This window comes from Girardinichthys multiradiatus, chromosome 1 (genome assembly GCF_021462225.1).
Source record: "Girardinichthys multiradiatus isolate DD_20200921_A chromosome 1, DD_fGirMul_XY1, whole genome shotgun sequence".
NCBI lineage: Eukaryota > Metazoa > Chordata > Actinopteri > Cyprinodontiformes > Goodeidae > Girardinichthys > Girardinichthys multiradiatus.
Genome location: NC_061794.1, coordinates 33,299,954 through 33,314,655, shown reverse-complemented (window position 1 = coordinate 33,314,655; position 14,702 = coordinate 33,299,954). Strand labels below are relative to the sequence as shown.

Below are 14,702 nucleotides of genomic sequence, written 5' to 3'. Positions count from 1 at the left end.
ACTCCTGATAAAGATGTGTAAAACGCCATAAATAAATCAACATTTTATTGCTGTAATATAATCTCACATTGAAAAATGTAGAAAACTCCAACCTTCGAGTATATTTATTCAGTTGAGAAAAATACCATGTTAAAAAATTGTTTTTGGGTGTGGGGCACAGTACGGAGGTCACAGTCCTCAACGCAGCTGTTCGGGGTTCGAGGCCCAGCCCGTGGACCTTTTTTGCATGTCTTTTTCTCTCTCTCTCTCTCATCAGTGCTTCTAGGTACACTTGTACACAGTTTTTGAAGGAACCTGGCAGGTGGGTTGTTCCAAACATCTTGGAGAACTAACTACAGATCTTCTGTGGATGTAGTCTTTCTCTTCATGTAATCCCCGTCACACTCGATGATTGGGTTTGCTCACTTAGCATTTTATAAATTGATAAAAATAAACAATCATCATTTATATTTCTGAAATAATTCTTTGTTTACAGCATTTTTTCACACCTGCCTAACACTTTTGGACAGTACTGTATATCTAACAAAATCGATGGTGGCACAGTTATTCATAAATCCTTTAAAACAAATATAACCAATGTAATTTTTATTTTACTCGACTGGATGAAGACCGAAATTCTGCAAAGCTTACTATTAGAAAACTACAACAAAGAGTGGTGTCTTATGGACACCAGATTTCATAACAACCACTGGATGCTATCTACATACCAGTCAGTTGTTTGGCAGTGATGCTGTACAACAGTTTTTTCTGTCCTACCATCCCAAACGTAAACATGTGAAGGTGGCTAAACTCAACTTTAGTTTTAACCCCGTGCTTTGGTCAGATCATGCAAAATTATGCTACATTTTCTCAGCATCTTATTCTTTCAGCTGGATAATTACCCAAACCATATGGTTAAATCAACACAGAAGTGGTTCACAATGTAGAAAATTAACCTTATTTCCTCTCATATTTTCTCTGAGAGACTTTGCTGTGCAATGAATGATACATTTTTTTAAAGGCTTTTTAAACATCTTTACCAGGGGTGCCGATAAAGCTTAGCTTAGCATAGTACCTGATTTGCTGCACGAAGGGAGAAATGGCTTTCATTATTTTCATTATAGATTTTAAAATACATTTTAATGGTCAATGTCAGAACAGCAACCCATAAAATGAAGTATACAGCAACAGAAAAATATAAATGTATGACAAAAGGACAGTCCTGACCCAAATCTAACAGAAATGTTGGGGTTAGCGAGTGAGGGGAATTTGTTTTTTTTATTTTGGTTTTGCACAGAAAGATAAACTTTGTCCAAGTTGACTTCAAAAGCAGGTGATGGTATTTTTTTAAAATTGGAGTTATTGTTACATGACTGGGAGCTGCTGATATTAAAAGCAAAGATTTTCATCTTGTTTTATCACTGTATATCTAAAACAGTCGTTTTATTCAATAAACAAAACAAGGAAATATTATTTTATCCAATTTGTTCAAATGTGTTTCTCTCTACTCAGTATATACAGGTATGTTGCCGTTTCCATTTTTGAAGCTCTAACACAACAGGGGGAGTCTAAAGAAGATGCTGATGTTAAAAAAGTATTGAAGCCTACAAACCTGACTCAGTCACACCAACTCTGTCAGGAGGAATGGGCCAAAATTCCAGCAAACTATTGTGAGAGACTGGTGGAAAATTACCTATAATGTTTGATTCAGGTCACACAACCGAAATAACAATTCTAACAAATACTAAGAAATTTTATGTAAACTTAATTAGAGGAAAGTAAAAAAAAAAAAAAGTCATTATTCTGGTATTTAGCAAATAGAAATAATTTTGGTGTTTCTAACTGACCTAGAACTGGTACAGATTAGTCTGATTTATCATCAGACAGTGAGAAAAACAAAAGTTGTGTCTATTTATGTAAATATCCATTTTCAGCTCTATCTTCCTTTGTATTACAGCTAGCTATGACTAAGAAGCCCATGAATTTTCACCCTGTATGGTTAAGTTTAGCAATGGAGAATAACAACCAATGTACCATAAGTCATATATTTGTTTATTTTGCGTTCTCAACATTGTCACAGTTGAAGTTTTACAATAACTGGGGTCTTACTGACTCACTATTCACTGTACAAACAGAATGCACATTTAAATGAGGCCATTTCTGTCATTTCCTTTCTTCAAAACGTGTATCGCGCCAGACCGAACAGCTTGCAGCCAGTTGTGTGTACATGTTTCTCTGTGTATTCTGTGTGTGTGTGTGTGTGTGTATGTGTGTTTGCATGTATGAAAGGACAACTGCATGTAATTGATGGCAGCACACTTTCTATAACAGTCTGGTTTTGATTTCCTCAGCAAATCTCAGTTCACAACAGCTGGAGGAAGAGCGGCCGATCTGTTTAATCTGCACCACTCCCATCCATCCAGGAGGTGACGTGTGTACATCCTGATCTCAACTGCAGATGTCAGAGTAGAGCACTGGAAATATAGACATTATGTACATCTCCTTTAACCCCAGTTTTGGTCCCTTTACAGTCTTCACAAAGTTAAACTCTCTAACCAAGCAGTTCATCAGCTTGCACAACAGAATCCTGTATTTACACAATGAAAGCCCTCAGCGACGAAGTGCAACGTTTTCTTTTTTCTTCGTCTTCTTCCATGTTTGTAATTTACACAATGGCTTTGTAGATGAAATGCATGCTGAGCTTCAATAACTACCAGGCAAAAACATGGACAAAAGGACACGCCAACATCATAAAGTTCAAACTTATTCAGAACCAAAAAAAAAAAGAAGTCCAACATTTTATAGGCTGATTTATTCCCCATCAGCTCACAGTGAATAGGACGCATGATGCATCGGATCCATGCAGTGCATTGTTGGGGTACTCTCAAAAAAGAAGAAAAAAAACCAAAACAACATTTAAGCACGACAACACACCAAAATAAACAGTTTCATCAGATCACACCATTTTCAAAAATTTCTGAATTATAGCAAAGATATGAAATCATCCGAAAAAGACACATTCAGCTGATCATGAATGTTCTGTGTGTGATATGTCTGTCATCTAAAGGAAAAAAAAAACAAGATAATGTTTGAGCCCAACTTCTATGGATTCCTTCATGTATATTAAAATACGATTTATAACCTGAATATTGGGACAAACAGCTTACTGTCACTAATTTACACACTAGAATAGACTCTTATTTGTAGAATATAGAAAGGTAATCTTTACATACACCCAGTTCTTTTGTTTAGCTTGCATTTGTGTAGGTTATAACTGCATTTCCTGAAGAAAATGAAACTGTCCTTTTATATGTGCTTGTCCAGCAAAATATTTCTGTTTCCTTTTTTATTAAAATATATACACACATTCTTCTTTCCACTCTGAAGTGTCTAGGTACTTATACATATTTTTAAAACAACAAAAAAAGTTTGTTTTTTTTACCTGAATCTCATCCTGGACAACAAGACCACAGACTTTCACTCTGAAGTACAAGCCTGCATGATTGCACTTAAACTTGCCATGGTAACACTGATTTCTTATACAATGTGCAGAGGATAGCCTCACATCCAAAACATTACATGCAAAACAAACAAAAACCTTACAAGACATTCCACTGAGCTCTGAGTCCGTACCCCTCATAAGACCACAAAGACAGGCAGACATTAATTTACAGAGAAAATGACTCAGACAGGGGGTCAGAAAGGGAAAATAAATAAATAAGTAATGGCGCAAAATGAAAAATGCACAAACAGGTGGGGAGACCTTGCTTGCTCTTGATGTACAAACCCAGTACAAAGATATTGCACATTTAATAGAAAAAAAAAGATATTCACCAAAATTGAGTTGGCGAATAAAAACATAATCTAAACAAGGCAAAAAATAAAGAAAAGATTTGATATTATCTGAGTTCGATTTCGAGAGCCAAGAAAGCAGCTGCTGCATATAGACTTTCTCTGGGACCATTTGTAACAGAAACAGAGACTTTAACTGTTAAAAATCCCATTTTGCACCAAATTCTTCATTTTAAACACTTTTCTTAAGAGAAAACCTTTCCTTTAAGAATTAATTTCTGCTCAAACTGCATTTTTTGAGGTCAAACATGCGGCAGCTGCCGTCTAAAGCTTCTGTTTTTTTTGTTTTTTTAATTCATCAGACAGCCAAAAAGCTTCAAAATAGATCATAAGCCTGGACTCGACCAGGCTGGGCCGAATGGGAGTTTGCTCCTTTTTCCTTTTTCTACATCCCGTCACCAGAGTCAGCGTAATACTGATAGACGCCATTTCTGCTGATAATAATTGTAAGTATAATCTTACAAATTACTTTACACACAATATACTATACATGAAGTCTCGACTAAATAGATTATGCGTTAATAATTGGCACATTTATTTAATGAGAGCTAAGACACAAAACGTATAGCTGTCGCGTACAGTAAATACAGCACTAGAACTACTATGACTGAGTTATTTAGCTGTCCGTTGACTTAGTGTGAAATGCCTATATCTACGTTTGTTTTGTATTATATATGAGCTCTAGAGGAGGCAATGACAAATAGCATTCGCATGATGGCAGGTTCTGCAAAAACCAAAGACTCAACAGTTAAAATCGTGAAATTGTGAAAAACAGTCAGACATGTTCTCATCTTAGGGCATCCTTCTTTATGAGTATTTAATGGTAGGACTGGTAAATGAGGGGATAAAGAAGCAGGTAGGAGCTTGTGGAAGATAAAGAGCATCTTCCTGTGCAGACCACCCAAACCCTCCACACACAGAAGCCCTGAAACAGGCAAACTAGTGAAGGCCCCTATTGGAAGATTTGAGTCCGATTTGTATCATATCAGTTGGACCTGGAAGTGAAAGCTGTGTCTGGGTGTGACTGGTTCCCAGCACAGCAGCTGAAACACAGTGGAGAGGCCATAGAGTTATGCTGTCAGTCCCTTTGGTGTAAGCGATTGTCCCTCCTTCATAAAGTTCTCTTTTTTGCTTCCCCTCTCCAGGTGAGGAGCATCACACTACGGTGCTGATACCACTGTGTTTGGGTTTGTGCCCGCCATGTGCCTGGCCCGGCTGCTGGCTGTGGTGTTGAGGGTGCGGGGCATGGTGGGGGTGCTGGGTGTAGTGGCCATGCTGTGAGTGGTGGTGCGCATGTGAGGAGTAGGCTGGGTGCTGGTGGTACTGCGTGTGGGGAGGCGGGTGATAGTGGTGGTGGTGGTGATAAGGTGGGGGGTTTTGAGGGACCTGGCAGTACTGAGGGTGCGGGCCGTGTAGCTGGGCCTGCACCGTGTGCACCGCCTGCGCCGTGTGGTGCAGGTTGGTCGGGTGGGGCTTGTGTGATATGAGGGTGGGGTGGCCTGGTGGTGGCAGAGGGGGCTGGCTCTGAGACGATGGCTTTCCCCGCTTGCTGCCAAAGAGTGACCCGAGGATCGAGGTCGATGCTGAGTTGGGGATGGAGGGATGGCCGCGGGAAGAGCCCTCATGTGCCGTGGTGGGTCTCCGACGTGTGTGCGGACTGCTAATGATGGACCCCTGAAGGAGGAAAATATAAACAATTAAATATACTACAGCTATGAAGCATTACTAGAACTATAGTGCCCTGCAAGTATTCAGACCCGTTGAACATTTTTACATTTTGTCAGATGACAACCACAAACCAAGTGTATAACTGGGAAGTGAAAGGGAATGGATATAGAGTTTTTAAAATTGTTCCCAAATACAATCTGAGAGGTGTGGTGTGGATTTATATTCTTCCTGAGTGAACACTGCAATTACAGTTGAAAGTCTTTAGAAATGTGGGTCTACCAGCTTAGCAAATCTAGAAACTAGATGTTTTCTTCATTCTTATTTGTAAAACACCTTAAGATCCATGAGATTGGATTTGAGATAATCTGTGAACATATGCTAACATATACATATATGTTGACCTAAACCATTCCATTGTAGCTCTGCCTCTATGTTTAGTGTCATCGTCCAGCTGGAAGATAAACCTCCACCCTGGTCTCAAGTACTTTGGCTCCAAAAGTAATCTTTTCCCAAGACTTTCCTGTCTTTAACTTCTTCTATCTTTCCTTCTCCTCTGACTAGCTTCCCTGTCCCTGCCAAAGAAAAGCATCCCCACAGCATGAAGCTGCCTTTAACAAGTTGAACTGTGGAGACAGCATGTGCAGTGTTGGTTTTCTGCTACACATGGTGTTTTGCATGTAAGACCAATATGTAAGATTTTGGTTACATTTGAACCGAGCGACCATGAACAAACCATGGCATTCTTGGGGTCACTGTTCCATTAAGGCCAGACTTGTAAAGTGCACCACTAATAGCTGTCCTGTCGACAGATTGTTCCAACTGAGATGATCATCTATGTAGCTCCTCCAGAAATACAACGGGCCTCTTGGCTGCGTCTCTAAAGTTTAAATGCTCTCCTTGCCCTCCTTGTCTTGATAGGTTTGCAGTGGTGTTATACTCTTTCCATTTTCAGATGATGGATAGAACAGTGCTCCATATCTCAAAACTTGAGATATTGTTTTGTAACCTGACTCTGGTTTAGACTTCTCAACTACTTTACCCCTTTCTGGTTTGTTCCTTGGTCTTCATGATGCTGCTTGTTCACTAATGTTCTCTAACTAACCTCCTCACAGCTGAATTTATGCTGAGGTCAAATTACAAATAAACTACTCCATGGGTGTGTTCTGAAGGGAGTTACATTGGATATTATTTAAGGGATAAATATTAACGAATGCCACACTTTTCATTTCTTCATCTGTAAAATTTGTTTAAAACCTTATTTTTTTTCCTTTCATTTCACAATTATGCACTACTTTGTGTCTTTCACATGAAATCCCAATAATATACATAAGCGAATGTGGTTGTAACATGTGAAAAAGTTTAAGGGGTATAAATACTTTTGTGAGACTGATTTAAAGTTTTCTTTTTTAAGATAAAGAAGTAGCAAAATGTTATATAGCATGCAAATGAGAAACTAAAAATGTCATGATAGGCAGCAGCAGGAATATTTCAGCTTTCATGACATAAAGGAACCCATTTTCAGAGAAGCTCTCCTTATAGAAAAAGAAATAATCTTGAGAAAGAAAAGCTGTAATCATAAATACAAGAATAAATATTCCAAAGAGAAAAATCTTGTGTGTGCCAAATTCTCTAAAAGTCACACATGCAACTTAGTATTATTAATGAAGGCACAGTTTCCACATGCAGAGGGTGTGACAGGCAAACTTATCATTCATACATTAGCATTCAGCTAGAAGTCAGATGGTGGGAGGAACTGAGCACTTGTGTGCAGACTTCCCAACAGGGTTGGGCACTCTGCCTCCTGTTTTGGGTCCAAAACTGATCAATAGGTACAAAAAACTAATTTTCTTCTTTGCCATGCTTCATCTAAGACTGAGGAAACAGCGTTTGCACTGTAAGATTTCCAGGATTCTACATTTTGACTCATGAATACATGAAATGGGTGCAAAATGAATGAATGAAATCCACATCTTTACATCTTTTAATCTGTGTGAAGCCCATGGCTTATTATGAAGGCTACACCCCTCCCTGAACCTTACAGCATCTAAGAAAAGTTTTGGATAAGAGGAAAAAATAAAAGACAGACCCAGACAGGGAGAGGGGCTGCAGGAAATGAAGAGTTTCCTAGTGTCTTTCAGAGCTACCACCCTGCCAAAGAGAAAAACCAAATGAAAACCGCTGGGATGTGACTGAATGAAAGACAGAGACAGGCGACAAGGGAAGAAGGGGAAGGGATCAGAGGAGGCATTAGTGGGAGTCATGCTTGTTTGAGGATAGAGTGTATATTGGTCATATAGCATGACCAAAACAGGAGATCTCTGGCTTCCATAAAAAAGAAGAGGGGAGACAAGCAACCCATGCATGCACACTAACTGAGGCAAGCAGGTTATAAGGCATCCCATCAAGAAAAATAAATGATCCAAACACATGGACTGGAGTCTATGAAGCAAAGGAGGTGTAAGACCAAAAAAATAAATGGAGTGTTTCACAGTGCACATCATCACAGAGAAAGAGGAGCTCGGATACCAGCTGCTTCCAACTTACTTCCATATTGCTGTCTAGTGATCCTGCACTGCTGCGACGCCCCCGCTTGCCTGCCCGAGACATGCAATACCAGAGATTAGAGATCGACAGCACTTCCTGGATCGACTACAGACGTTTCGGCCGCCCAAAATCATAGGGGGGAGTGGGGGGCGGCGCAGTTGATTGTGACGGTGAGTAAGGTCCAAAGACGAGAGATAGAGGGAGGATGGACAGAGGGACGTTCAGGTCTGAGAGGAGGTGGTGGGGAGGTGGAGCTTTAGTTTTCTTTACTCTGAAGTCAAACTGGGAATCAGTAAAAAAAAAAAAAAAAACAGCTGGACCAGCTGGATTTTGTATTATGTTTAAGCTCTAAATTTAGTTTGCATGAGGAGATTCGCAGTTCTAAGGTAATTTCTAAATCCTGTCACAGGGTTCATAGCGGAGCAAAATTTCCAAGAGATTTTTCTCTTGAGTAAATTGAGACAACTTATTCTTAAAGCTCAGGGACGGCAAAAAAATTAAAAAAAAATTATTAAAGCCAGTCTCAGCGAGAGTCACAAAGCAGGAAACAGATCAGAAGCAAAACTGTGGCTGGTGCACATTCAATATGCGGGCATACCCAGGTCTGAGGTTAAAACTTTAGGGCCCACTCAGCCAGTGATATATGACCAATAATTACACATAAAGAGGAAAATACCTGATGTGTATGGACAGTAAAATACATTTGAAATGGAGTATGGGGAAAAAAGGAAAACAAACAAAAATGATCCCACTAACATGCCACATCCTGCACAGAAAAAACACAGGAGACAGGAGGGCAAAGGGAAGTCTATGGACTATCTGACCTGGTGTTTCCCACTGAGGGTCGATCAATACAACAAGAAATCTTATATTCAAAACTGTGAGGCAGACCCCTAACTGGATTTCATCATGTTATCAAGTTAATCACTTGATAACTTCACATAGCTGTTGTTTGTAATAAATGACATGGATTCCTGCTTCTGAAGCAGTTATACACACTGACATATGTGAATTTGGGGTGATTTTTAATGCAAAGACTATCTTTATCTTGTTACTGCTCAGACAGGTGAAAGGAGACAGCATGGGACTTCTGAGTAAAACATAATGTGCTTGTGTTAAATGTCTTTGGATAAAAACAAACTAAGGAATGCAAAAATGCTTGGGAACAAAAAATAAGCAATTATAAGAATGGTAAGATGTTTAGAAAGAAATGTATTCAAATAAAAAGGAGTGAGAACTGCCCAACTGTTTCCTTATTTATGAGGAATAAGCGTTAAAAAGCTGCATTGGTAAACCTTTCCTTAAACAGGCCATGAAGTCCCTCTGAAACACAGTGCTGGAAAAACATTTGTACCATTTGAACTTTGCCACATTTTGTCAGGTATTGTATTAGGATTTTATGTGATACACCAACACAAAGTAGAGAATAATTGTAAAGTGGTGGGAAAATTGTACTTGACTTTATTTATTTACATTTTTACATTTTTATTCAGCCTCACTAAGTACGTACTTCGTGTTCTTAGACCAACCTTTTACTTCAATTACAGCTGCAAGTCTTTTCAGGCATCTCTCTACCAGCTTCGCACGTATAGAGTGGGATACTTTTGTCCATTGTTCTCTGGAAAAAAGGCTCATTGAGATTTGATGGAAACCATTAGTAAACACAGAGCCTTAGATCTCCAACTGGATTTAGATCTAACCTTGACTGGGCCATTATAACACATGATTCTATAGTGACCTAAATTATTCCATTGCTTGCTCTAGTTAAGGCCATACTGGTGAATGCTGAACCTCTGCCTTGGTCTCGATTCTTTTACAGATATTTTTCCAGCACTGCCTTGTACGTAGCTCCATCCATCTTCTCATTAGCTCTGGCAAACTCAGCTGTCCCTGGGAAGCAATACCATCTCCACAGCATGATGCTGCTGCCACTGTTGTTCTTTAACACTAGGGATGGTGTGTTCAGGATAATGATTTGTTCAGGATAAGTAGTTTTTCCCCACATGTTTTGCATATAGGTCAAAAACTTGAATTTTGGCCTCAGTTGACCAGAGAACCTTCTTTCACCGATTTGCTGTGTCCCTTATAAGGCGTATTGCAAACTGCAAACAGTTTTTTGCAACCAACGACAGATTCTCCCAGTGACCTGCGGATCTCTGCAGCTTCCCCAGAGCAACATGAATCTCACTTATGAATACTCTCTTTTCCCTAAAAGATTAGGTGGACAATTAACTGAACGATGCACCATGGGATGTTTTAAGGTTGGCATATTGTTTTATAACTTAACCTGGGTTTAAATTTCTTCTCAACTTTATCTCTGAGTCTGCTGTGTTTCTTGGTCTTCGTGATGCTGTTTGTTCTCTAACAAATCTCTGAGGCCTTCACAGAACAGCTGGATTTAAACTTAGATACAATTTAAAAAAATTCTAAAAAATGCGGCGAAATTCTATATGGAGACCAAGCTCCAGCAAAACAATATCAGAGATGTGTGGACAAGGATGAAGAAGATCACGGGCTTCAGGCAGAGGGATGATCGGACCGATGAAGGTCTGAACAGAGCCAATGAACTGAACACATTCTTCAATAGGTTCAGTTCAGAAACAAGCTTCGCATCCTCCTCTCCTGCTCACAGCCAAACAGACACCCCACCTTCCTTTGACACACAGGACCCACAGCTGTCCAGTAACACCTCACATTTTTTATCTTTCACCTCAGCCCTAGACCCTTCTGCTTCTACATGTTTGTCTTCAACCATATCAGAAGATGCTGATGCTTCCTTTGCTTCCCCCTTCCACCTGTGTATCTCAAGAAGTTAGGTGAAGAGACAACTGGAGAGACTGAATCGGAATAAGGCTGCAGGTCAGGTCCACATGGTGTCAGCCCTAGAGTCCTGAAGGCCTGTGCAGAGCAGCTCTGTGGGATTCTGCAGCACCTCTTCAACCTTAGCCTGGCCCAGAAGAAGGTTCCGGTGTTGTGGAAGACCTCCTGTCTTGTTCCAGTACCAAAGAAAACTCACCCATCAGTCCTCAATGACTATAGACCTGTTGCCCTGACATCCCACATCATGAAGGTCCTAGAGAGACTCCTGTTGGCCCACCTGAGTAAGCAAACAGTAAACCATCAGGACCCCCTTCAGTTTGCTTATCGCTGTGGAGTTGGAGTTGAAGATGCCATCATACACCTGCTTCAACAAACCCACTGTCATCTGGACAAAGCCAGCAGCACTGTGAGGATCATGTTCTTTGATTTCTCCAGTGCATTTAATACAATCCAACCTGATTTGCTTTGTCAGAAACTCCAGAAGACTCAGGTGGAGGCCTCAACAATCTCCTGGATCAAAGACTACCTGACAAACAGACCACAGTTTGTGAGACTGAAGGGTTGTGAGTCTAACCAGGTAGTCAGCAGCACAGGAGCACCACAGGGGACTGTACTCTCACCATTCCTTTTCACTCTGTACACCTCAGACTTCCAGTACAAGATAGACTCCTGTCATCTGCAGAAATACTCGGATGATTCTGCAGTCGTGGGGTGGATCAAAGATGGACAAGAAGCTGAGTACAGGAAGGTGGTGGACCGCTTTGTGGCATGGTGTGGAAACAATCATCTCATTTTGAACGTGACTAAAACAAAGGAGATGATTGTAGATTTTAAGAGAAACAGGAATAAGTCAAAAACTATTTCTATCACGGGAGAAGAAGTGGAGGTGGTGGAGGAGTATAAATACCTCGGTGTTCACCTGGACAACAGACTAGAGTGGAGATGCAACTGTGAAGCCATCTACAAGAAGGGACAGAGCAGACTGTACTTCTTGAGGAAGCTTAGGTCCTTTGGTGTTTGCAGCAAGATGCTGCATATCTTCTATTAAGTCTGTTGTGGAGAGTGTGATCTCTTCTACCATCATCTGCTGGGGAAGCAGCATCAGAGCCAGGGACTTAAAAAAGCTCAACAAGTTGATAAAAAAGGCTGGCTCTGTTCTGGGGACTCCTCTGGAACCTCTGGAGATCATTGTGCAAAGAAGGATTCTTCATAAATGAAGAACATTATGGAGAACCCTGAGCATCCTCTTCATGAGACTGTCCTACAACAACAGAGTGTCTTCAGTCAGAGGCTTCTTCAGATCTGCTGTAAGACGGAGCGCTACAGGAGATCCTTCCTGCCCACAGCCATCAGCATCTACAACGGCTCTTTGAAGAAACCTTCATAATATGAGCAACAACCAGATTTAATTTCCCTTTGGGATTAATAGTGTTTTTGAATTTGAATTTCTCAGAGCTGGACCCCTTTTATTTTAATTTGGTGACTTCGGACGACAATTGGTAGCATTGGTTTCACATAGGGTTATCAGAGTCAAGGGGGCTGAATAGAAATATAGATGTTTCAGATTTTTATTTATTTAAATTGGAAAAAAATACAACAGTTTTCTTTCCGTTAAATATGCACAACTTTGTGATTGTCTATCATTAAAAATTCAAATAAAATGTACTGAAAGTTCTGGTTGTAACCTGACAAATAGGGAACAAGTTCAAATGATATGAATTCCTTTGGAAGACACTGTATTCCCTGAAAAAGCTTCTAAACCAAACCATCAAATCCCGAGTGAGGTAATGGATTTGGAACGAGAAAAACTTCAAAATGTATGTATGGTGCAGTGACAACATTTTGCTATTTTTATCCTCTTAAACGTCTCGACAGAGAGGAGAATTAAAAAAAGTAAAAATTCTTTCTTTCCTTGCAAAAACCAGCTGACAAATCACAAGCATCATGTTTTGGCTCTACCTGCTTCTGAGAGGTCCCGCAGGGAGCTGCTGAGGGCGCTCCTCTTCAGACCCTCACCCATGGCGTAACTGTCATCCAGACTGGCGCGGTTCATGCCCCCATTGCCGGCTTCCTTCTTCAGGCCAGAGCTTTGCGACATGCTGGGCCTCACCACCCCCTTCTGCTTCTCCAGCTCGGCTGTGGAAACGAACCATGGAGACACTGGGGTTAGTGACCAGGAATTTACTGACATAAAGACATTTTATCATCCTGCGCTTTATTGTAAAACCACCTCTGCATGTCCAGAATATTCTGAGCCATGCCGTGAGCTCTTGTAATTTACTCTTATTAACTGGAGCAGCTGAATAATAGGTCCCTGCCTTGATTATGTTTAATTAGCCAGAGAAAGAGATGGGGGTATCGGAGGGGCAAAATAGTCAGCTCACACTCTATTCTGTATTTCTCCATTTCCTGGACCTCTGCAATTGACTCTCGCAGGTCGTCTGTGAACTTCTTGCGGTCCTGGGGGTTGGGTGCGTTAAAGTTGATGAGCACTTTTATGTCTGCACCTGGTATTGCTGATGTAAGTCTAATTCCATTTGGGTAATCTGAAAAATGAGAGGAAAAGCAATTTACAAAGCTTTCAGTTCAATAATATGTGTGAGTTTTTCCAAAGTTAGGAAGGTCTGAATAATATAATGGCTTCATCACCCTATGTGATGTAAACATAGGAAACACTTACACTGATTTTCAAACAGCATCACTTGCATCCCGTACAGAGAGAAGGACTGTCGGAAGCTGTATGTAACCGAATTTTTCTTCTTCTGGAAAATCTTTGTTACCTAAAATCACAAAGAGATTGTTTTAAGGGCCTGGGCTGGAAGAGTGAGAAAGAGCAAAGAGGGAGAGGGGAAGAGCCAAGGGCTTTTACCACTAGGAGGTCATTGAACAGGAAGATCTCCCGCTGATGCAGACCCAACTTCTGAGGCTTGTTGGGGTCTGGCACTTCAAACAGGCGACAGTAACACACCAAACGGCGATGGGGCAGCGACAGCACCTACATAGCAAAAAAAAAAAAAAAAATACCCACAAACACTTTAGAGGGTATTTTTGCCTCAGTCCACAGAATAACAGGGAACAGAAGCATGGATAAGTCAAAATCAGTTATTAAGATAAATAGACTACTTACACAACCCAGACCATGGTGGAGGGATCCAATCTAAGCAGAGGACAGAAAATGTCATATACTGTAGTTACTTCTCAGTTATTGTTAAAATAAAATACAACCTTTTTTTTTTTAATTCCCTTCCATAAAACAGTCTTGGACCTTAATATTATGATGATAAATACCTAGATGGGTTTCCAAGATTATCTTTCAAATTTGCAGCTAGGTGAAAGGGCCGTGTTTGTTTTTAACAATATTTTCATTTAATTCTCTTTGTTGTATTTGAGCACAAATAAAACAGCTCTGGCCCTGACAGAACCAGAAAGGAGTAATAGTGAAATGCCAAACACTATTAGAAGACACAACCCCCAGTTAAACTAATCAGCCAAAAGTAAAAGTAAAGCAAAATAACATGAAAATGTATAAAAATCACAGTATAAACATACAGGCAGAAAAACTATAATAAATATTACACCCATTTAGTTCCTAGTAAGGCACCTAGACTCAATGGAAAGTGTTGCACGTAGAGTGAAAAAGGCATGAAACATACTCAGGGGTCATGTTTTGATGCAGTTAATGATTTCTATTAGAGCAGAAGAATTATATTGAAACACTTCACTTAAATTTGTTATGGTCCTCTAAACAATGTGGTACACAGATCTGTTCATAAGTGGTGTTAATGCGCTCCTCAGGACTGAACGAAGGATGTAAACTGTGATTATTTGGGGGCAAACTT

General features: G+C 40.2%; 1 protein-coding gene across 11 annotated transcripts in view; it reads right to left on the bottom strand.

Moving 5' to 3' along the window:
• Nucleotides 1-2,010: 2,010 nt before the first annotated feature.
• LOC124868191 (IQ motif and SEC7 domain-containing protein 1-like) overlaps nt 2,011-14,702 on the bottom strand; it is a 147,866-nt gene continuing 135,174 nt past the window's right edge. For 8 of the 11 annotated variants that reach the window (XM_047365103.1, XM_047365125.1, XM_047365114.1 and 5 more), the window contains 7 exons: nt 13,991-14,020; nt 13,733-13,858; nt 13,544-13,643; nt 13,248-13,409; nt 12,823-12,999; nt 8,044-8,093; nt 2,011-5,505 (listed from right to left, as the gene is read on the bottom strand). In XM_047365103.1, the coding sequence (XP_047221059.1) occupies nt 4,987-5,505; nt 8,044-8,093; nt 12,823-12,999; nt 13,248-13,409; nt 13,544-13,643; nt 13,733-13,858; nt 13,991-14,020 (1,164 nt within the window). In that variant the 3' untranslated portion in view covers nt 2,011-4,986. Of the gene's footprint in view, nt 5,506-7,585; nt 7,648-8,043; nt 8,094-12,822; nt 13,000-13,247; nt 13,410-13,543; nt 13,644-13,732; nt 13,859-13,990; nt 14,021-14,702 lie in introns of all 11 variants that reach the window. The other 3 variants (XM_047365176.1, XR_007038275.1, XM_047365184.1) reach the window with 3 other exon arrangements.